General features: G+C 44.0%; 1 protein-coding gene across 2 annotated transcripts in view; it reads left to right on the forward strand.

The window, feature by feature from the left end:
• The first annotated feature begins 10,204 nt into the window (after positions 1-10,204).
• Il15ra (interleukin 15 receptor subunit alpha) overlaps positions 10,205-21,738 on the forward strand; it is a 29,996-nt gene continuing 18,462 nt past the window's right edge. For both annotated transcript variants that reach the window (XM_038334643.1, XM_038334644.1), the window contains exon 1: positions 10,205-10,390. In XM_038334643.1, the coding sequence (XP_038190571.1) occupies positions 10,288-10,390 (103 nt within the window). In that variant the 5' untranslated portion in view covers positions 10,205-10,287. The remainder of the gene's footprint in view (positions 10,391-21,738) is intronic.

A 21,738-nucleotide genomic window follows, 5' to 3' on the forward strand; every position in this document is an offset into this window, starting at 1 on the left:
AAATGGCTTCAACTTTCTAATTTAAAAACATGCATGAAAGACATTACACCTATAATCCCAGAATTTGGAGGCTGACCCAGGAGGACTGATATGAGTTTGAAGGCATCTCAGCTATACAGTGAGTTCCAGGTCATCTTGAGCTGCAAAGTGAGACTCTGTAGTTAAAAGGAAAAAAAAGAAATAGACTGGCTGGTTGTTGTCTGTAAGAAACAAATCTCAGTGTCAAAGACACACATAGGCTAAAAAGGAAAAGATGGCTGGAGCAGGCATATAGGTGTCTGACAAAGTAGACTTTAAGTCAAAGTTGGTCAGTCAAAATGAAGGTCAACACATACAATTAACAGGAAAGGTAATAATACATAAAGCGTTATTAAGCCATAAAGAGTATGCATAGCTCATGGCCAGAACTGCAGCCAGAATGGTGGCCAGGCATCAGACCAAGTTGTCAAAGAATTTGGTATGCTTGAATCTCATGAAAAGAAGCCTGAACTTTGAAGCCAAGAACCAACTAGAAGAGGAAGAAACAATCATTCTTGAAGAGCACTGAAACTTAGATTTTCTAGATGTTAATGAAAAAGAGTTTGATCATGAAAGAGCAAAGTTTCCTATTAGGTGAAGATCTTCTCTGTGGAAGAATGCTATTCTAGTTTGCTTTCTGTTGCTGTGATAAACTCCATGATGGATAACAACTTGGGAAATAAATAAAAGGGTTTATTGAGTCTTACAGATTATAGTTCACCATGAAGGGAAGTCAGAGCAAGGACTCGAGGCAAAAACTGATGGAAAGACCATGGAGAAGGCTGCTTACCAGTTGGCTTTCCATGGATCTATCAGCCTAGTTTCTTACAGCACCCGGGACTACCTGTGTGGGATGCTGCTACTGCTCACAATGAGCTGGGCCCTCCCACATCAATCATCAGTGAAGAGAATGCTTCACAAACTGTCATTTCTTCACAGACTGAATCTTACCAAACGATTCCAGCTTGTGTCAAATTGACACAGAAAAGAACTAGCACAAAAGTTATTCAGATAACAACTTCCTCAGTTCTTAATCCTGGAACTGAGAAATTAATGTTTCAGATGAAGACTATGAATTAAACGTGGTGATATGAATAAGACTGGACCTCATAGGCTCATATATTTAAATTCTTTGTCAGTAGAGAGTAACACTATTTGAAAGGATTAGAAGGGTTAGGAGATATGGTCTTGTTGGAGTAGGTGTGTCTTTATTCGAGGGAGAGTGTCACTGGAGGGAGTGTTTTGAGGTTTCAAAGCATAAGCCAGGCCCACTATCACTCTCTCTTGGCCTATGGGGTCAGGATCTCAGCTACTGCTTCAACCCCACATGTGCCAACATAATCCATGCCATGATGATAATGGACTAAGCCTCTGAAACTGGAAGCAAGCTAATTAAATTAAATTAAATTAAATGCTTTCTGCTCTAAGAGCTGTCTTGGTCATGGTGTCTCTTCACAGCCATAGAGTAGTGACTAAGACAAAAGCACAAGAAGATGAAGAGTTGAACCTGATGTGTCAAGTGAAGAAACAGCAAAAAGATAAGAGACCTTGGTGGGAACAATAGGAAAATAGTTTGCTAAGCAGGTGACGGCGCCAATTATGAAGAAGAAAATGGAACCAAAATTAATTTGAGCAAGGACATTCTGAAGGCTCCATGATTAAAAGAGATGTCTTAAAATGTGGTTTGAAGATGCCTTCAAGTAGAGCACAATTTGGAACTCATCCTGATAGTGTCTCAGTAGTAGCTTATACTCTGTTTATTTGTAAAGAAATGTATAATTTTAAAAAATACCACTGACTCATGGGTAGCCTCTCAGGACTCATATCCCTTAAAGAGGGGACAGAGGTGGGACTTCATGAGATCCCATCCATGCTGGCATTGTGGCTGCCTTGATTTTGCACAGGACTTGTACATGCGGTCCCTGCAATTGTAAGTTCATGTGTGCAACTGCACTAGCATGTCCATCAGATACTGCTTCTCTACAGATGTCTAGTCCCTCAGGCTCTTAAAATAATTCCATCTCCCCTTCTCTGATGATCCCTGAGCCTTGGGGGAGAGGTGTGATGAAGATGTCCCATTTAGAACTGAGCACTATATAATAGTCTCATATTCTCTGCACATTGGCCAGTTGTGAACTCTATTAATTGCTACCTACTGCAAAAAGAAACTTCTCTGACAAGGCTCAGAAAATGGTCTAATCTCCATGTATAAAGATTAGAACTTAGAAGATGGTTTATTACTATGTACATTTATCAGAATAAGTACTATATTCTCCCCCACGTCCTATGATCAAACCAAGCCATGAATTTTGACCCAGTAAATAATACCAGGCATGGATTTCATCTTGTGGAGTAGGTTTTAAATCCAATCAGAAAGTAGTCGGTTGCTTCTATAACATTCATGCCATTGTTATACCAGTGGGCTTTGGGGCTATTATATCCAGAAAAACTATCTATTAAAATTGAAGGAGAAATAAAAAGTTCCAATTATAAAAAACATTAAATAAATTTATGACCACTAATCCAGCCTTACAGAGAATACTGGAAGGAATACTTTGGTCTGAAGATAAAAGTAAACACACTCAAGAGATCACAGGTAATAAACGATTTCAGAACAGTTAATCAAAAGAGGTCGAAAAAGAGACATGTAGCTGAGCAAGATGCCCTGGGCCACGGAAAACTGATACCTTGTGTGGATTAGCTGGGGCCTGTCCGTCTTGCCCTGTGTGGATCCCTACCCACCCTACTTTTCCGTTCAGGCCCCTATGTAACACCTATGCAAAGACACACATTGAAAGTAACAATAAAACTAATTGTACCCACAGTATGTGTCTTCCAAGCCACATGCCACTCTCATGTTTGTACCCAGTGGCCAGAATCAGGGATGAATTAAGAAGTTGAAAGAGTACGGCACCATATAAACCTACCAGCAAGACAAGCAGATCTGCTCCTACATTATCTTTAGTGGAACTGGAGCAAGGAAACTATTTTAAAATGTAAGCCATTGTTTGCCTCTGATTTTCTAAGCAGACCAAGTGAGCAGCTTAGATTCCATTAAACAAATAAAAATCTTTGTAAAATGAAAAAGGAGGTCTAAACAAACACCGCTAAAATAACAATATGACACAAATTAATACACATTGTTTGATCACTTAGTGTTCTTTAAGTCACTGTCTACCCCTTCCAATGGTCAACTGTAGGACAAAGAAACAACAACAACAAAAAACTCTTTTTAACTTCCTTTCCTGACCCTCCTTCTGTCCTATAATGATCCAGCTTGCTAGTGAACTGTGAATCCTGGTTCCTACAAACGCCGTCTCAGTAACTTTTCTTCCAAATTAAACCTTGCTCTGTTTTAAGTCACCTATTCCCTTTCCTGCCTGCCCTTCTCACCGACCTTTTACAAATACAAAACATCTTTATCTGTACAGGTAGAGGGATGGTCACTAATAAAAGACCAAAATATGAAGCTAGTCCCCATGAGGAATTTACACAAGCTAGGATCAGGAGTCTCAGCCTGTTAGCCCTGGAATGCTGTTCGCTGGCACCACAGAGTTGTAGCCTGGTACCCCGTTGACAACTGCCCTTCCACTAGGACCTGCCCTTACTTATGTGACTCAGGTCTGCATGGAAGAGAGTGAACAAGGGGAAATTAGAGTCACCCACACAAACCTTTCAAAAGTGCACACCCTCCAACCAGAACCGTATCTACAGGTGGTGCTCGCCATTCCCTTACAATGTATTCAACAAACCTCTTTCCTTATTATGATCTAAAGGACACTTTCATGCCATGTCTGTCAACCACTAACATCGATTTTTGTTTATTTGTTTTTGTTTTGTGACAAGGTTTCTCTGTATTTCAGCTCTGGCTGTCCTGGAAATCACTTTGTAGACCAGGCTGACCTGGAACTCACCAAGATCCACCTGCCGCTGCCTCCTCCTGAGTGCTGGGATTACAGGTGTGTGCCGCTACTTTTAGGCTCAACATTTTCTTTTTTGGGTTTTTTTTTTTTTTGAGACAGGGTTTCCGTGTAGTTTCTAGAGCCTGTCCTGGAACTAGCTCTTGTAGACCAAGGCAGGCCTCGAACTCAGAGATCCGCCTGCCTCTGCCTCCCGAGTGCTGGGATTAAAGGCGTGTGCCACCACCGCCCGGCTCAACATTTTCTTAATAGTATGTAGTTCTCCAGTGAATGAGTTTGATTTGACTCCTATAAATTAATGGTGTTTTTTTTAAAGATTATTCTTATATTTATTGATATTGTAGTTCAAGTTACAAAGTTATAAAATCATGTCAGGCCATGTTTGCTAAAATAATTTAGTGTGTGTGTCTTAGGGTTTCTATTGCTGTAAAGAGACGCCATGATCATGGCAACTCTTACAAAGGAAAGCATTTAATTGAGGATGCCTTATAGTTCAGTGGTTTAATACATTATTATCATGGCTGAAAGCCTGGTGGTATGCAAGCAGACACTGGAGAAGGAGTGGAGAGTTCTACATTTAGATCAGCAGGCAGCAGGAAGAGAGAGAGAGAGACCCTGGGCCTGGATTGAGCACTTGAAACCTCAAAGTCCACCTCAGTGGCACTCTTCCTCCCACAAGGCCACACCTCCTCCCACAAGGCCACACCTCCTCCCACAAGGCCACACCTCCTCCCACAAGGCCATACCTCCTCCCAGAAGGCCATGCCTCCTCCCACAAGGCCACACCTTCTAATAGTTCCACTCCCTCTGAGCCTATGGGGGCTATTTTCATTCAAACCACCACACTATGTAAATGAATTAAAAACAAACACATTTTCTTCAACCTGAGGTATTTGCATGCTGCCAGGTCATTGGCAGTTGATAGCAGCATGGAGTTTTTATTTGCTTGTTAAAGGTGGTCACTTTGTGCTTTCTTTTTCATGCTCTACAATAAACATTTGTTTTCATGTAAAAAAAAGTCCAGTGATTGCAAATACACATGGTCCAAACACTCGTGCATCCAATTATAAAATCAACACTACTGGACATAAAGGAACAGATAGCGCCAGATACTGCAGGAGTAGTACATTTCAATGCCCTGCTCTTATTGGCATATTATCTAGATATAAAACGAGTGAATAAACATCAGGACTAAACTACATCATCGAGCAAACAGGTTTAACTGACATCTGCACAATATTCTATCTAGAAGCTATCATCTTAGATACCTCTGGAACTTTCTCCAAGCTAGATTACGTTTTGGGCCATACAACAAGTCAACAAATACACAAAGAAAATATAATAAAGTAATAATTTGTATCTCATCAGATTATAATGAACTAAAACCAAAATCAATAACCCAAGAAATTATGCAGACATTTCGAGCCAGAGCAATATACTTTTGAGTGATTCTAAAATCATTGAAGAAATTGGGGATTAATTTGTTTGTATGCTTGTCTGTTCCGGCAGTACAGGGGATAGAACCCAGGCTCTTGTGTATGCTAGTGAAGTGTTCTGCCACTGGTCCATAGTCTTCAGACCAAAGGCAAAGTTCAATAAATTTAAATGTTTGTGGACTTGCTCGTAACTGTACTCTGCCCACTGGGATCTACGGAAGAAAATTAAGTCTAAACAACCTTAAATTCATAAAGGTGGTTTGTACAAAGATACTTATTAAGGGTTGTGTGTGTGTGTGTGTGTGTGTGTGTGTGTGTGCGTGCGTGCATGTGTATGTGTGCTTGCATTTGCTTGTGTGCATATGTCAGAGGTTGACACTAGGATAGGATGTCCTCTCTCAATCTCTTTTTTTTTTTGTGTGTGTGTTTTTTCGAGACAGGGTTTCTCTGAAGCTTTTTTAGAGCCTGTCCTGGAACTAGCTCTTGTAGACCAGGCTGGCCTCGAACTCACAGAGATCCGCCTGCCTCTGCCTCCCGAGTGCTGGGATTAAAGGCATGCGCCACCACCGCCCGGCTCTCTCTCAATCTCTTTTCCATTTTATTTGAGATAGGGTCCCTCATGGACCTAGAACTCACCATTTCAGCTAGACAAGCTGGTCAGCCTGCCCCTGAGCTCCATCTCTCTCTCTCTGTTTCCCAGTGCTGGCTTTACAGGCATGTTCCGTCATGCCTAGCTCTTACCTGGGTTCTAGGGATCTGAACACTGGTCCTCATGCTTGTGTACCAAGCACATGACCCAGTGAGCGGTCTCCCTAGTCCTAACGTACTATTTTTAATGATGAAATAACGGAAGAGGGGCAATTAAACTATGATAACTCTGTCCTACTAAACCTTGATTTTGGACTTTTAGTCTCTAGAATGGAGGCAATATGTTTCTCTTGTTTTAAGCCATGAAATATTTCAAACCTGAGAGCCCAATATACATACAAGGGCGTGGAATTTACAAAGCATTTATTACAATACTCGGGATTTAAGTCACAGTATCAGGCTTCTAGTTACTGGGGAGGGACTTCCCTTTCGAAGTCATCAGCTTGCAAAACTGGGAAGTAAAATTTCAGGCTCTTAAGGAAGTTTAAGAAGTAGTATAAAAAGCTAGGCAGTGGTGGCACACGCCTTTAATCCCAGCACTTGGGAGGGAGAAGTAGGCGGATCTCAGTGAGTTCGAGAACAGCCTGGTCTACAATGTGAGTTCTAGGACAGCTAGGACTCTGTTACACAGAGAAATCCTGTCTCAAAAAAAAAAAAAAAAAAAAACAACAACAGCCGGGCGGTGGTGGCACACGCCTTTAATCCCAGCACTCAGGAGGCAGAGGCAGGCGGATCTCTGTGAGTTCGAGACCAGCCTGGTCTACAAGAGCTAGTTCCAGGACAGGCTCCAAAGCCACAGAGAAACCCTATCTCGAAAAACCAAAAAAACCAAAAAAAACAAAAAAAACAAAAAACCAAAAAAACAAAAAACAAAAATACTCAGAAAACAGAAAACACCCACAACGAAAGTAGTCTAAAGCTGCAAGTCACCACTGTGGTCTCTGACATTGCTCACATTCACCCTCTGAGTGTCTTTTCCTCTTTGGAGGAATTACAGGCACATACCTCTACACTCAGCTCAGAATGATTATATTTGTTCTCATCCATTCAATAAAACCTGAATGTACTTGATGTTACTAAGAAATATTGTTAATTTTTCATTTTACTTTTTCATCCCTACACACTTGCTTACATATTTAGGGAGGAATGAAATGACGTCCAGGTTGGCCTCAAATGGAGGTGTTGCTCCTGCTGGGATGAAATAGTAGACTTCTGGGGCTGGAGAGATGACTCAGCGGTTAAGAGCACTGACTTGTCTTCTAAGAGTCCTAAGTTCAATTTCCAGCAACTATATGGTGGCTCATAACCACCCACAATGAGATCTGGTGCCCTCTTCTGGCCTTCATGTATACATGCAGATAGGATACTGTATACATAATAAATAAACAATTAAAATAAAAAGAAATAGTACACTTCCTGTGGCTACCATCTAGATGGGTGATGAGTGGGTGGGTTTAATTATGACACTCTGCTTGTTTTGTTTTGTGTCATGAAACCCAGGTTGGCCTCCAACTCTTGATGTAGCTGAAGATGCCCTTGAACTCCTGATTCTCCCACCGCCTGTCCCCAGTGCTAAGATTGTGAGCATGTGCCACCATGCCAGGTTTATGCAGTATAGAGGATAGAGACTCAGGGACCTATCCATGCTAGGCAAGCGCTCTACCAACTGAACTACACCCTCTGCCTTTTTGTTCTGATTTTGGCTTTTAGATTTTTTTTTTTTTTTTAGAAAGAGGCTTGAGAGACAGGCTAGAAAGACAAAAGAAAATTTAGGGGACCATAAGAAGAAGGAGCCCCTCACTGGTTAAAGCTTTTACCATCTAAGAAACAAGAATTCCAACACAATTGATATTTTCTGTAAATGTTGCCAAAATAGAAATATCATTCCTTTCATGTTAGATATTTTACATTAAAAGAGCAGTGAACCTGGCTTAAAGCATGAGTGTGTGTGACCTGGGGTCCGGTCTCATTCCTCCCCCTGGACATGGTGGCAGAATCTCAGGAAGACTGTTGGCTTTGTACAGCCAAGGTGTCCTGCCTTTCTATAATCTAAACCTCGACTTTCCAATAGGTTCCTCTGCTTCTCTTTGAAGAAAAGAGCTTCAACATCCAACAAAATTCCCTGTGTGGCTACTGTAAAGACAGCTCCCTCTTAGAGAACCCCACACCTATGTTCTGGGATGAGCTTTTTACCTTTCTGAGCACCTCTTTCTTTGAACCCTCTTTTGAAGCTTGGGTGAAAAATCTCTCTACTGTACCCAACTCTGCACCATATTGCCCAGGCATGCACTCTTCTCTGCATTGAAGCCACAGATCGCAGGTTGGTTCTAAAAGATTAAGGATACTGATCAGGTTGCTGAGGGGACACTAGGATGCTATGTTCCTGCCCACCCCCCATCACTAACAGACTCTCATGTGACCACCCAAGCTGGCAGTGAAGTTGCTGTGTGGGAAGGCTGGCTTCTGATCCTGCCTCCACCTCTCATGTGCTGGGTCTCCAGGTGTGCTTACCACCATGCCTGGCTACTTCTTGCTTTTGATATTTGAAAATGTCCATTATAAAAGAAGTGTTTGTAAGTCTGAAGCACACAAATGCCAGCATTCATTATACTTAATTTGTTCATTTGATTTTATGTGCATGAGTGTTTTGACTATATGTACATCTGTGCACCTTGTGTATACAAGGCCTGGGAGGCCAGGAGAGAGAGCTGGATGCCCTGAGACTGTAATTACAGATAGTGACAAGCCCTGTGTGGGTGCGGGAAGTGAACTCAGGTCCTCTGGAAGATTCCAATACTCTTAACCACCAAGAAGGTGTGGTTTCTGATCCTCTTTCTGAATTTTTATTGGGCATATTTCATACTTACTGTGCTAACCTTAAAACGTTTTAAGGAAGAGGGAGCAGGTATAGAGTGTTCACCTTTTCCTGTCATGTCTAGAAGATGGCTTACTTCAATCACACAGCACTACATTTTTTCCAAACAAAATTTACATGCATTCTTTCAATTACCTCAAATGGTGTCAGATTTTATTTAGGGACCTGCAGACTAAAACTCGGGTGTGTCTGTCTCCCTGACATCACATCTACATCTAGATAGGGGCATTTCTGACTGAGCTGCTCTCCCACGTGTTTCCCCAGGGCCTGATCCGGACCGCCACAGCATGGGGCTTGACTTCAAATTCCAAGAAAGTTGTGAGTGCGCGCGCGCGCGCGCGCACACACACACACACACACACACACACACACACACGAGGTTTTTCTAGTCTCTGAAAAGTTGTTTATTGTCTAAAGAAATTAAATGTGAAATACAAAGATGACTAACGTGCCTTCCTTTCTCCTCCTCTCCCCTCCTCCCCTCTCTTCCTTCTTCTCTACACATTTCTTCCTCTTCCCTGTTCATCTCCCTTCCCCTTTCCTCCTCCTCCTCCTCCTCCTCCTCCTCCCCCCCTCCTCCTCCTCCTCCTCCTCCTCCTCCTCCTCCTCCTCCTCCTCCTCCTCCCCCCTCCTCCTCCTCTCTCCTCCTCCTTCTTTTTCTACCCCCTTTCCTCTTGCGCTTCTTCTCCCAGCTCAAACACTTGGCACATTCTTGACTTGGAATGGTGCAGCCGGAATAAGGCAAAGTGTCCTGTGCCTGGGCAGGCGTTAGTCACTGCCAGCGCCACAAGGCAGGTAGCCAGGATTGTGCTCCTTTCTTGGGGCCATAGGGCACCGGGAAAGTGACCTGGGTGTAGAATTCACCGTCTGCCCAGAACCGCCGCACTGGGGCGACACCTCCGCAGTCGCCCAGGGACGCAGAGCGCGGACAGTCAGTCTCGGGGCTACCTGGAGATTGACTTCTGAAAGTTGCAATCCGAATAAGAGGGCCAGCAGCCAGGGCAAGTGATAAGTGGACAAGGCTGAAGTTAGGTGTGCGTAAAAAGCTGCAGAGCAGAACCAGGAGTTTGCCCGTGCAGTGAACACAACATTAAGGAGCGAGAAGGGAGATCGCCTGCTTGTCCAGGTGAGGGCCCCGCGCTGCGGGTGACAGGAGCAGCCTCCCTGAGGAGGGGGTGTCACTGCCGGCCGCCGGGGCTTCTTCCAAAGCAGGGGTGGGGATGCTGAGTCACAGATCTGTCACCACTTCGCACCTCTTTGCAACCCCGGGGGCTAAAGCAAAAGCGAAAGCGAATGCTCCCGGCTGCCGGCTGGTCCCGGAGCTGAGCTCGCTACCTCCCAGAGACCCCAGCCTTGCGTCCCGGTGGGGCACTGCGAGGGACGATCGGCCATGACTTCGCGGCAGCTCTCGGGCTGTGGAGTCCACGCCCTCCAGGTGTTGCTACTACTGCTGCTGCAGCTGCTGCTGCTGCTCCCGCTGCGGGTGACATCGGGTAGGGAGCGTCTGGAGTCCAAACAGGGGAGTAGAGGGGGACCTGAACACCCGGCTGAACTTGACCCGTGGGGGTCACGATTTCACAAGGCTCAAGTCTAGCTGGAGAGGATCACGGAGGAGCGTGGGGGTTGTGGGGTTCAGGACACGTGGAGGCAGCCGCGGAGAGCGAAAAAAAAAAAAAAAAAAGATGAGAGCCCCTTGCCTTGCTCCAGGCTGGCTGCCGAGTGGCTTGTTCAAGGGAGTCGAGCGACCCCACTGACGTTTCGGAGACTTGGGGAGGAGAGCAGGTCTGACAAGCTCCGCGAGAGCTAGGAACTTGGAGACATGTGTGAGAGTGCCTCTGCCAGCCCACACGCGCAGCTATGAGGTGGCGCGCCGACGTGTGGGGTTCCAGGAGGGGCTCGAGGAAAAAACTAACGATTTTCAGGTCAAAGTAAATTAGATGGAAGGCACCGGGCAACTGCGTTGCGTGTGGAAGAAAATGTGTGGGGCAGGTTGCACATCTGAACGCTGGGAAACAACTCCCAGTTCTCAAGTGTGCAGAAAGCTTGGGATGGTTGGAGAGGTGATCAGACTGTGCTCCCAGAAAAGAAGGGGTGTTGTATGTTCCAGAACCTGTCGCCTAAATCTAATCTCATAGGGAAGAAGGAGTAAGACCCTAGTTTTGTTCCTATAAGTCTATAAGGAAAGAGAAAGAACAGATGGATCTAGTCATGTCCCAGCCCGGGACGCTTCATCTTCTTATTATCATGAAATTCTTAAGAGTCTGATAAAAATCTATGTACTCTCTGTACAGAAATGTACGTGAAAGCACATACTTGCAAAATGTGCGCCTGACTTGGGGGCCGAGGACTTACCGAAGGTCATCCATGGACTTCCCAGTGAGTTAGCAACTACTTATCCCCAAGGGTGTTTTAAAGCGAGACTTCTCGGTTTGAGGCATCCAGTCCAGTCTCCTTGGGACTCCATCATAGCCGTTCCACTCACACTTGCTCCTGGGGTTGCCTCTGTAGGGGTGTTATGGGGTTTCATTTTCCCAAGGCTATTATTCTTGGGTCCCCACCCTCCATCTGTAAAGCTGGGTTTTGTTGGTAAATTCCCTTGAACTGGATAGAAAGGAGTGATCCTGAATGGCCAGAAATAGCCTGCAGCTATTTCAGTCTGAAAGTGAATGTAGTTTTAGTCTTGCTCAGCCTGGCTCAGCCTAGAGGAAGCACCTCCCTGTTGCCCGAGGAAAGGCCAAGGAAGGCACAGGTGCTACACACGGCCTTGCTCTTTGACCTTAAGACGCTTTTAAGCCATCAGCTGACACCTGAATCTTGGTTTTAAGAATAGCTATATTGGGTCATAACTGACCATAAACTGCATATATTTAAATTGTACAGCTTGCTAAGTTTCAAGATAAAAGTGTACACTCTTGAAACTGTCACCATAATCAACACAGGGACATGTTCATTACTGCCAAGTTTCCTATGTCCTCACAATCCTTATTTTCTGCCCCACTCTTCAATGTCTTGTCTTTTTCCTGTAGATTTGTTGCACTTTCTAGAATTTTATATAAATAGAATTATACTGCATGTACTCTTTCTTATGTGGCTTCTTTAGCTCACTAATTATTCTGAGTCGTCATTCATGTTTTAACTTGAATCAACAGTAAATTCCCACCAAATCTGGTGGAGAATGCTTGCTTATAATCCCAGCACTCTGAGGCAGGAGGATCTCTAGTTCAAGGACAATCTGTGTTATATGGCAAGATCTAAAACCAAAAATAAAATAAATAGAAGGGTGACCACTGAGGAGATGGCTTAGTGGGTAAAAACATGTGCCACCCAGATTGGAGGGCCTGAACTCATATGAGCAAGATGCATAGCACATAGGGTGGGATGAGAGGCAGGGATGGTGGAATCCCAGAAGGTCAGAGGTGGGAAAACAAGGAGAGAGAGAGAGAGAGAGAGAGAGAGAGAGAGAGAGAGAGACTCAAGCAAGGCAGAAGGTGAGGAATGACTCACTACACTCCTGTCTCAGCATCCAGGTGCTGGGATTGCAGGAGGGTGTGTGCAACCCTACCCAGTTAAACAATTATTCATTGTTAAAGATACGATTGAGCTTCAGTTGCCTCCTGATTGTTGGGTATTTAGGTTGCCTCGGCATGGGTAATGGTCTCTAAAAGCTCAAATATAGCAATATCTAAGAGGTAAGATGTAGAGAAATACTATATTCTCTTTTTCTTCCTCTTCTTCTCCTTTCCTTGAGACAGGGTAATACTGTGTAGCACTGGCTGGCCTCGAACTCTCCAAGTAGACCAGGTTAGCCTTGCCAGAGATCCGCCTCCCAAGTGCTGGGATTGAAGTCGTGCACCACAAAGCATGCCTGGCTTTGGTGATTCCCTTTCTTCAAATGTGTTCTAGGAATCACTTTGGTACCATTCATCACATATGGTGGTAGATGCTAGTGGATGCCTTTCTCCTTGAAAGACTCAATACTCTTTTGAGCAGGGGACTGTGGGGTCTATGGAGGACAGGTGCTCTAAGAGGGTGGGAACAAACTGTAGTGAGAGCCTGGAAGCTGCAAGTGAGACTGGGATTCCTGCAACAGTTCGGTGTGCAGTGAAGAAGTCCTGAAGCAGAGTGGTGTCTATGAGATTGGAGCAAGTGACTTCCTCCTGAGTCCAAACTGTAAGGAACAGGTTTCGTTCTTTTCCTGTCGTTCGTTCTACAACTGGTAGCCATCCTGTCTTCTAACCCTCGAAGTGGATTAGGAAACCTAGTTAAATGAAACTGAGGGACGAAGAGGAGCGGATGAGTTTGGGGCAATGAGCTGAGTACAGCCTGTACTTATTGCACCATGAGGAAGTATGCTGGGTTGGCTGGCAATTCAGACAGGAAGAAAAAATAGGTTACTGGAAGCCTAGATGCCCTTACTGTTTGGGCATGTCTGATTCAGAGTCAGCTTCCAGAGGGCAAGAGCCAGGCTTTCATTTCTTGGTGCCTCCGTGCCTATTACCCGAAAGAAAATGCTGTGATGGATTCTGGCCCCACTTAAAGGATGGAGACACAAGCTTACCTGACAGCTCGTGAACTCCAGATACAAGAGTAGGTCAGGGCTCCTTGCCCATCTTAGACTCTGCAAACCAACTTGATAAAGAAGCCTGATTCACAGGTTCTGGGAACCAGAAAGAGGTGTAGTCCTTTGCTTCATGCAAATGATCTTTTGGACCGACTGTGTGGAACTTTGAAAGTAGGCACAACTGAAAGTTAGCTCCGGGTTCCATAACTTCATCCACTATAAGTATTCATAAGTCACCAACTTAAATATCTACTGTAAACGGGGTTTAGAAGTGGAAAAGGAGTTCCACGGGAACTGTGAAATACATGTGCCATCTTCATGAAGCTTATGATCCAACAGACAAGATGAGACTTGCTTATACTGGATGTCTCCCATCCAAGTACCAACCAGACTTGACCCTGCTTAGCCTCCAAGACCAGACAAGACCCATCAAGTTCAGTATGTATGGCTGACATTGGATATCTAAGATATATATTGAGGTGGGGATTGTAGTATCATTGTAGTATTAAAATATGTAACTAAGGCTGAAGGAAGTGAAAAGTTATCATTACATTAAAATATATTGCTTCTAATGCAATTGCGAGACCATCTAGCTTTGTAAATTAAATAACTCACCGCCACTTGGCTCTTTGGCTGTTTGGGTTTGCTGCAGCATTTTGATATTCTTGTGCATTCAAATATCAGCTATTCCTAGGTTTATCTCTGAGGACCATTCACCAGGAAAGACCAAAGATAGACTTCCCTTTTCAGAAAAAAAAAAAGACAAAGTAGATAATGCAAAGCGCTCTTGATACAAATACCCAGAAATGATTAGCATTAAAGACCTCTTTCAATTGATGGTTGGTAAATTATAATTTTGCTGTTCAAAGCGAAAGTAATAATTCATTGGTAATGGAAAAGCAAAATGTGCGATGACGATAACACAAAGGTTGGGAAATGATACATGGACAATAATCTTTAAGGCTTTCTGGGGGTGGGGGAGAGGATGTAGTGTGCATGTGTTCACTAAAGGGGAACATTTAATGTCCTATTCTATAACTGTGCCTTATTCCTTTGTGATAGGCGCTCTCACTGTGCCTGGAGCTAGGCTAGCAGAGATCCCCTGTCTCCCCATCCCCAGCTCTGGGGTTACACATGCACAGTCACATCTAATTTTCTTACTTGAGGAGAGAGGATTTAAACTCAGATCTTCACACTGGACATCAAGAGCCATCTCTCCGGCCTTGTTGAAGGTTCTTATACTATTTGTGTGAGGTAATATATCACTCAGAGATAAACACTGATATCCGAAATGAACCTCTAGAATAAAGCAATAACGAAACTGGGTACAGTGGTTCATGATTGTAATCTCAGCAATTGCAAGACTGAGGAGGATAATTGCTGTGAGTCGGAGGGAAGGCTGGGCCACATAGATAGTTCTAGGATAGCCTGGGCTACATAGTGAGATCACGTCCAAAACTAAACCCCAATCAATAAAAAACTGATTAAAAATATAATGCAATAACTATTTCATTAGTAAGACAATAAAGGAGATAAAATGGAATTCTGAAATAGTTCAAGTAAGTCGTGGCCTGATCATGTCCAGAGGAAATCGCACAGGACCTATAGGATGTTATTAAGGTGAGTGAGTGACTTCAGAGAGATGGCATGAAATATATATTCGCAATTAATATAGTTTTGTAAATAAACATGCAAAATGCTAACAAAAACACTAAGAAATAAAATTTTAAATATGTTATTTTCTTTGGCATCAAAAATACTAAATCCAGAGCCCATGAGGCCCACCTGAAGCTGAGGAGTCAGCAGCTAACGGTCTCCAGGGGACGGAGACTCGCTTCTCTTCACTGGCACAGCCACTGGTAGGATGTCCATTCTCCAGGAAAGAACCCCACACCCGTGTCCATGCAGGCACCTGTACAAAACTGTGTGTCATGACTCAGCAGATAAAAGCGCAAGCTGCTCTTCCAGAAGACTCAGGTTCACAACCACTGTAACTCCAGTTCCAGGGTATCCGGCACCCTCTTCTGTCCCAGCAGGCACTGGGCTTGCATGTGGTGAGCAGACATTCAAGCAAACAAAACACCAGACACATAAAATAAAAAACAAAACAAAACAAAAAAACGCACTTTTTAAAAAAAATTACGTGTTGATGGAGCTGCGGGCCGCTTCCTAGCTCCCGGCTGCTGGCTAGCTTTACCTAAAATAATTACATGGAAACTGTATTCTTTTAAACACTGCTTGGCCCATTAGCTCTAGCCTCTTATTGGCTAACTTTTACATCTTGCTTTAACCCATATTTAGTAGCACCACGGGGTGGTGTCTTACCGGGAAGATTCTTAACCTGCGGCCATCTCAGAGAGGAGAGCTATGGCGTCTGCCTGAGGCGTCTGCCTCACTTCCCAGCATTCTGTTCTGTTTACTCCGCCTACCTAATTTTCTGTCCTATCAAAGGCAGTTTCTTTATTAACCAATGAAAGTAACACATAGACAGATGACTCTCCTCCATCAATTATGTATGTCTTAGTTAATGTTACTATTGCTGTGATGAGACACTATAACCAAAAAGGAAGCTGGGGAGGAAAGGGTTTGTTTGTTCAGCTTATGCTCCCATATCATAGTTCATTATCAAAGGAAATCAGGATCGAATCTCAAACAGGGCAGGAATCTTGAGGCAGGAACTGATGCAGAGGCCATGGATGGGTGCTGCTTACTGGCGTGCTCCTCATGGCTTGCTCTACCTGCTTTCTCATGGAACCCAGGACCACCAAACCAGGGATGGCACCACCCACAATGGGCTGGGCCCACCCCCACAATCATTAACTAAGAAAATGCCTTACATTCTTGCCTCCAGCATGATCTTATGGATGCATCTTCTCAACTGAGACCCCTCCTCTCAGATGACTCCAGCTTGTGTCAGACTGACGTAAAAGTACCCAGCCCAGTATGAACCTTAGAAAGACATGGACATAAAAGGAAGCCTTGTTGGAAAGAAAAGGGGGTGGAAGTCGAGGCCAGCCTGATCTACAAGAGCTAGTTCCAGGACAGCTAGGACTGTTACACAGGGAAACCCTGTCTCAACCCCCCCATAAAAGGTAATTAACAAAGAATAAATTTTTTAAAAATTAATCCCTTAATACATCTGACAAAAGATGTACAAAGCTAGCATGCTGCAAACTCAAGGTGATATGGCTCATCTGGGAGAGGAGCTTGGTGCTAAATCTGATGACCTTTGACTCTCAAAATTCCCACAGTAGAAGGGAAGAATTCCTGCATGATATTCTCTGACTTACACACACACACACACACACACACACACACTACAATAGAAATTTTGAAGTACTATAAAACACTTTTTATAGAAATCACAAAAGTCTTACAAGATCTCCTGAGTAAACTGGGAGCATGGGGACCTTGGGAGAGGGTTGAAGGGGAGGGGAAAGGCAGGGAGGGGAGCAGAGAAAAATACAGAGCCCAATTAAAAAATCAATAAAAAAAATATGTTAAGAAGGGGCTGGAGAGATGGATCAGAGGTTAAGAGCATTGCCTGTTCTTCCAAAAGTCCTGAGTTCAATTCCCAGCAACCACATGGTGGCTCACAACCATCTGTAATGGGTCTGGTGCCCTCTTCTGGCCTGTAGACAGAATAATGTATACATAATAAATAAATATTTAAAAAAATATGTTAAGAAATCACAAAAGTCTGAAATAAGGGCAGATGCTGTGTTTGAGTTTGAGAAGACTTGGCGTTCCGTAGCGATCAGTTGTTCCCTGAGCTGACCTACAGTTCTAACAGCCTTGCAGTGGGGATTGTGGCAGGAAACTGGTGTGCTGAATCCACAATTCAGTAAAAAGGCACCGAATTGAGGAGCCAGCTTTGAAAGTAATTAACAAAGATTTACACACAGGTACATAGTTCAGGGCTTGTTATGAGGAGGGAATGACATGTTGATAAACAGATGGAAGCAATAGAGTAACATGGGGCACACACAAGCGCACATATGGTCCTGTCCTAGGATCCTGTGAAAAAAAATCATTGGATAGCTACCCATGCTGAGAGGGGAGGAACCCACTAAACATACATGTGAGAGGTTAAAGGTCGAGGTGACAAAGCTCACCTGATTTTGATTCCAAAGGCCCATGTGATGGAAGGACAGAGCTAATTTCTGCAGGTTGTCCTCTGACCATACAAATGCCATGGCATGAATGCATATATATATATATATATATATATATATATATATATATATATATATATATATATATGTCTGTGTGTATGTATGTATATATATATCACAATAAAAATAAATAAATGTCAAAAACCAAATAAATGTATTAAAAAACCCTTTTAGCAAAAAGGAAGTGTTGGAAATGTCAGTTTAGACTTAGGAAGGAATATACTGAGAAATAAATAGCAACTACTCAGAAAACTACAGTAGTGAGTTCTTGGGGGAAAAAATTGAGACAGTCTCATGTAGCCCAGGCTACCTTCCAAATGGCTATGTAGCTGAGGGTGCCCTTGAATTTCTGGTTCTCCTCTTTCTACCTCCTGAGTGCTGGCAGGCATCACCATACCCGGCTTTAATAGAGGACATAACACAGACCATAATGGGGACAGAGGAAAGGAGGCTGGAGCGTCGTCAGACTTCGATGAGCAGACTCGCTCTGCATTCACTCCTCTTTCTAGTAGCTGTTCTGTTTCCGTCATTCACTCATTTCTTTACTTTTAAAAAATTTATTTTTTATTTTTGTGTGTATGCATATGTCTGTGTGAGTGGCTGCCGTGTACTGTGTAGGTACCCAAGTGTACCCGATGTGGCAGATCCTCTGGCTCTGGAGTTATAGGTAGTGGCGAACCACCTGATGTGGGTGCTGGGAACTAAACTCAGCAGTATTTTCTCTTAAACACTGAGCCATCTTTTCAGGTCCAAGCATTTTTTTAAAACTCCCAACACATCGGGCAGGTCTTCAGAAGGTTCTCACAGCGGGAGGAGATCCCCCACTTGCCAGCAATGAGCATGTTCTGCGGGGCCACAGGGACCGAGTCTTCCTGCAGGAACATTTGGAAAATGCACTGGTCCTTGTGGACCAGAAGGGACCACTGGCCCTGCTTGTCCCTTACTCATCTGGCTCATCCTTGAACTTTTTCATGACGGGCCTTTTTCAGGAATTGCAGTTAGACAACAATGTCTATCAATCCCAGCTGTGTACATCTGGTTCGTTTACCACACTCTGTACACCATGTTCCAGGAGCAGAAAGACTCCAGATGTGTGGAAGGACCAAGCAGAACTTACAGCAATATCAGCCTTTGGGAAAAGGGTGTTCCAGGCCGAATCCGTTACCTCGGCAATTGCAAAGGCGGGGAATGTCCTGTGCAAGGCATGGGGTCTTTGCATCCAAGGCTTCAGATGGCAGGGCCTGCCCGTTCTCTGGAGAGGAAAACAGACTATGTGATATCATAGCCCCAAGACAAGATAATGACATCAAGGAGCAGACTTGAGGCAAATAAGAGAAGGGGTAGTTCAGCTAGATGCCTTTTCTCTGGCATTCTTCCCTGGGGACCTCTCAAGTCCCTGAAGATACTAATCTATGGCTGGAGACTATCCATCCACAAATTATGTAATAGCTCTTCCAGAGGTCGAAAGGTCCAAGCATAGTTCAGGCTTTCTCAGAAGGAGGGAATATTTTACCAAAGATCAGGCCTAGTATTTTTTACTGAACTCTCCATTCTGATCTGCTGCCAAGTGTTCTTAAGGTTCTTTGAATTGGTTTTTATTATGATTGTTCCTTCCCACCCCACACCATTATTCCATCCCTAAGTACTTTACGAGCAATGCAGTGTATAGCAGAGTACCACAGATGCAGATTTAAACGTTCGGAAACATTGAGTTAAACATGGAATTGACAAGCCCCCCCCCTTACACACACACACACACACACACATACTTAAAAGCACAGCCACTGAGATGGATCAGTGGGTAAAGGCACTTGCTGCCACACCTGATGACACCTGTCTTAGCACCCACTTCATAGAAAGGGACAACTGACTCTCCACGTCGGTGCTGTGGTATGAGTGCAACACACGTATGTGAGCACGCACGCGCGCGCGCACACACACACACACAATATAAACGTATATTTTTAATCAATGCCATGGTCTGAAAATAGTATGAGCTGCCTGCTGTTCACACCACTGGGTTGTAAACCAAGTGCCATCTGCTCTGCTGCACTTGTAGATAGAGCAGCAGTTCCCAAAGTATGGGTCCTGGACCTCCAGGGCCTGCACCATCTGACACTTGAAATACAGACTCCTGGGCTCTGCCTCTGACCCACCAGCTCTGTAGCCCCGGGTTGGAGCCAGCTTGTTTTAACAAGCCCTTCAGGTGGGTCTAAGACAGACAACTCCTAAGCAGCCCTGACAAAGAGGACCTGAGGTGACAAGAGGCTGAAAACAGCGGAGCAGCCATTCCACGTGGCAGAGGGGAGCTTGTCCTGGGAAACAAAGCTACAGCTAAAATACCAAATACAGAACGAGTGGAATGAAACACAGGACCCTGGTCAGGGAAGAAGGAACTCTCAAGGTGAGAAGAGGTGGTTAATAAGAAAAGAGGGTGGCAAGCCAACATTATGGAAACCACAACTAAGGAAATAACTAAAGGAAAATGTTCTCACCAGCCGACAGTCTTGCCTTCAACTGTGACTGGCTCTTAGAGTTTGCTTCAGGAAGAATCCTTGCACTCACCTGTCATGTGCAAAGCCCTGAGTTTGACCCATAACACTAAAAAGAAGAGGAAGAAGAGGAAGAGGAGGAAGAGGGTTAGGAGCCCTCAGAGGTCCTAGTCATTTTCTGTCACCATCACACAACACCTGAGACTCTCTGGTTTATAGAGGGTCAAAATTTATTTAGTTTGTCATCCTGTAATCTGAAAAGTTCTGGCAAGGGATATCACCACTTATCCTAAACTATATAATGCATTTGCAATTATCTGTGGGATAATTGTATAATGTTAAGTGGAATTATGATCTAGTTGTTGTTTTCATTTGGAAATTAAGCTTGATGTAAGGGAATATGATTGTGGGTCAAGTTAACAAGATGTGGGCTTGTGATGGGTAATCTTCGTTATCAACTTGATTATATCTGTAATCAACTAGAATCCAAGCGACTAAGCACACCCGGGAAGGATTTTCTTGATTGGATCATCTGAGCCACACCTGGTGGCAGTCTACAGAAAACGACACGGAAGAAGGAAGCATTTGCTTTTTGTCTGTTTGCCCTCACTTTGACTGCCAAGCTTGTCTATTCTGTTCCTGGGGCATTCCTTTGCTGGTATCGGAACCCAGTTCTTCGGGATGCCAGTGTAGACTGAAGACCGGCAACTCTCCAGGACTTCCCTGGGACTCTCGCACTAGAATGGGATGCTGAGACATCCAGTCTTTGTGGGTGAACAACTACCTTTCTGTCAGGAGACAGCCACTGATGACTACATTATAATTACTGCTAACCCGTTCTCCGTTCTAAAGCCTCTGATCAGTCCTAAATGTCTCATCTCTGTGCGTGCAATGAATGCGAAGAGTTGAAAGAATCCTAGAGGAGGGCTGGAGAGATGGCTCAGTGGTTAAGAGCACCAGCTGCTCTTCCAAAGGTCCTGAGTTCAATTCCTGGTAACCACATGGTGGCTCACAACCATCTGTAATGAGGTCTGGTGCCCTCTTCTGGCCTGCAGGGATAAGTGCAGACAGAATAGTGTATACATAATAAGAAAATAAATATTAAAAAAAAGAATCCTAGAGAAAACTTCAAGGCTTAGATGTGTAACAGCTTCTTGATAACAGTCCCCAGTCTGAAAAGAGCAGAGAAAGCAGTGGTCAAAAAAAACCCCACAACAACAACAAAACAAAAAAGCAGGCGGATTCACAGTCAAGCCATTTCAAATTAAAATCACTTGGGCTGGAGAGATGGCTCAGAGGTTAAGAGCATTGCCTGCTCTTCCGGAGGTCCTGAGTTCAATTCCCAGCAACCACATGGTGGCTCACAACCATCTGTAATGGGGTATGGTGCCCTCTTCTGGCCTGCAGACATACACACATATTCAGAATATTGTATACATAATAAATAAATAAATATTTAAAAAAAACAAATTAAAATCACTTGAACTTAAGTAAAAAGTGTTCTAAAAGGAAGTTGGACAACCACTGTGCTAACAGAGTCCAGGGGAGAGAAAGAGGGAAGAAAGTACAAGATGGAACTGGAGCAATAATGGCTAATGTTGCTCTTGGAGTGG

Source organism: Arvicola amphibius, chromosome 6 (genome assembly GCF_903992535.2).
Source record: "Arvicola amphibius chromosome 6, mArvAmp1.2, whole genome shotgun sequence".
Lineage (NCBI taxonomy): Eukaryota > Metazoa > Chordata > Mammalia > Rodentia > Cricetidae > Arvicola > Arvicola amphibius.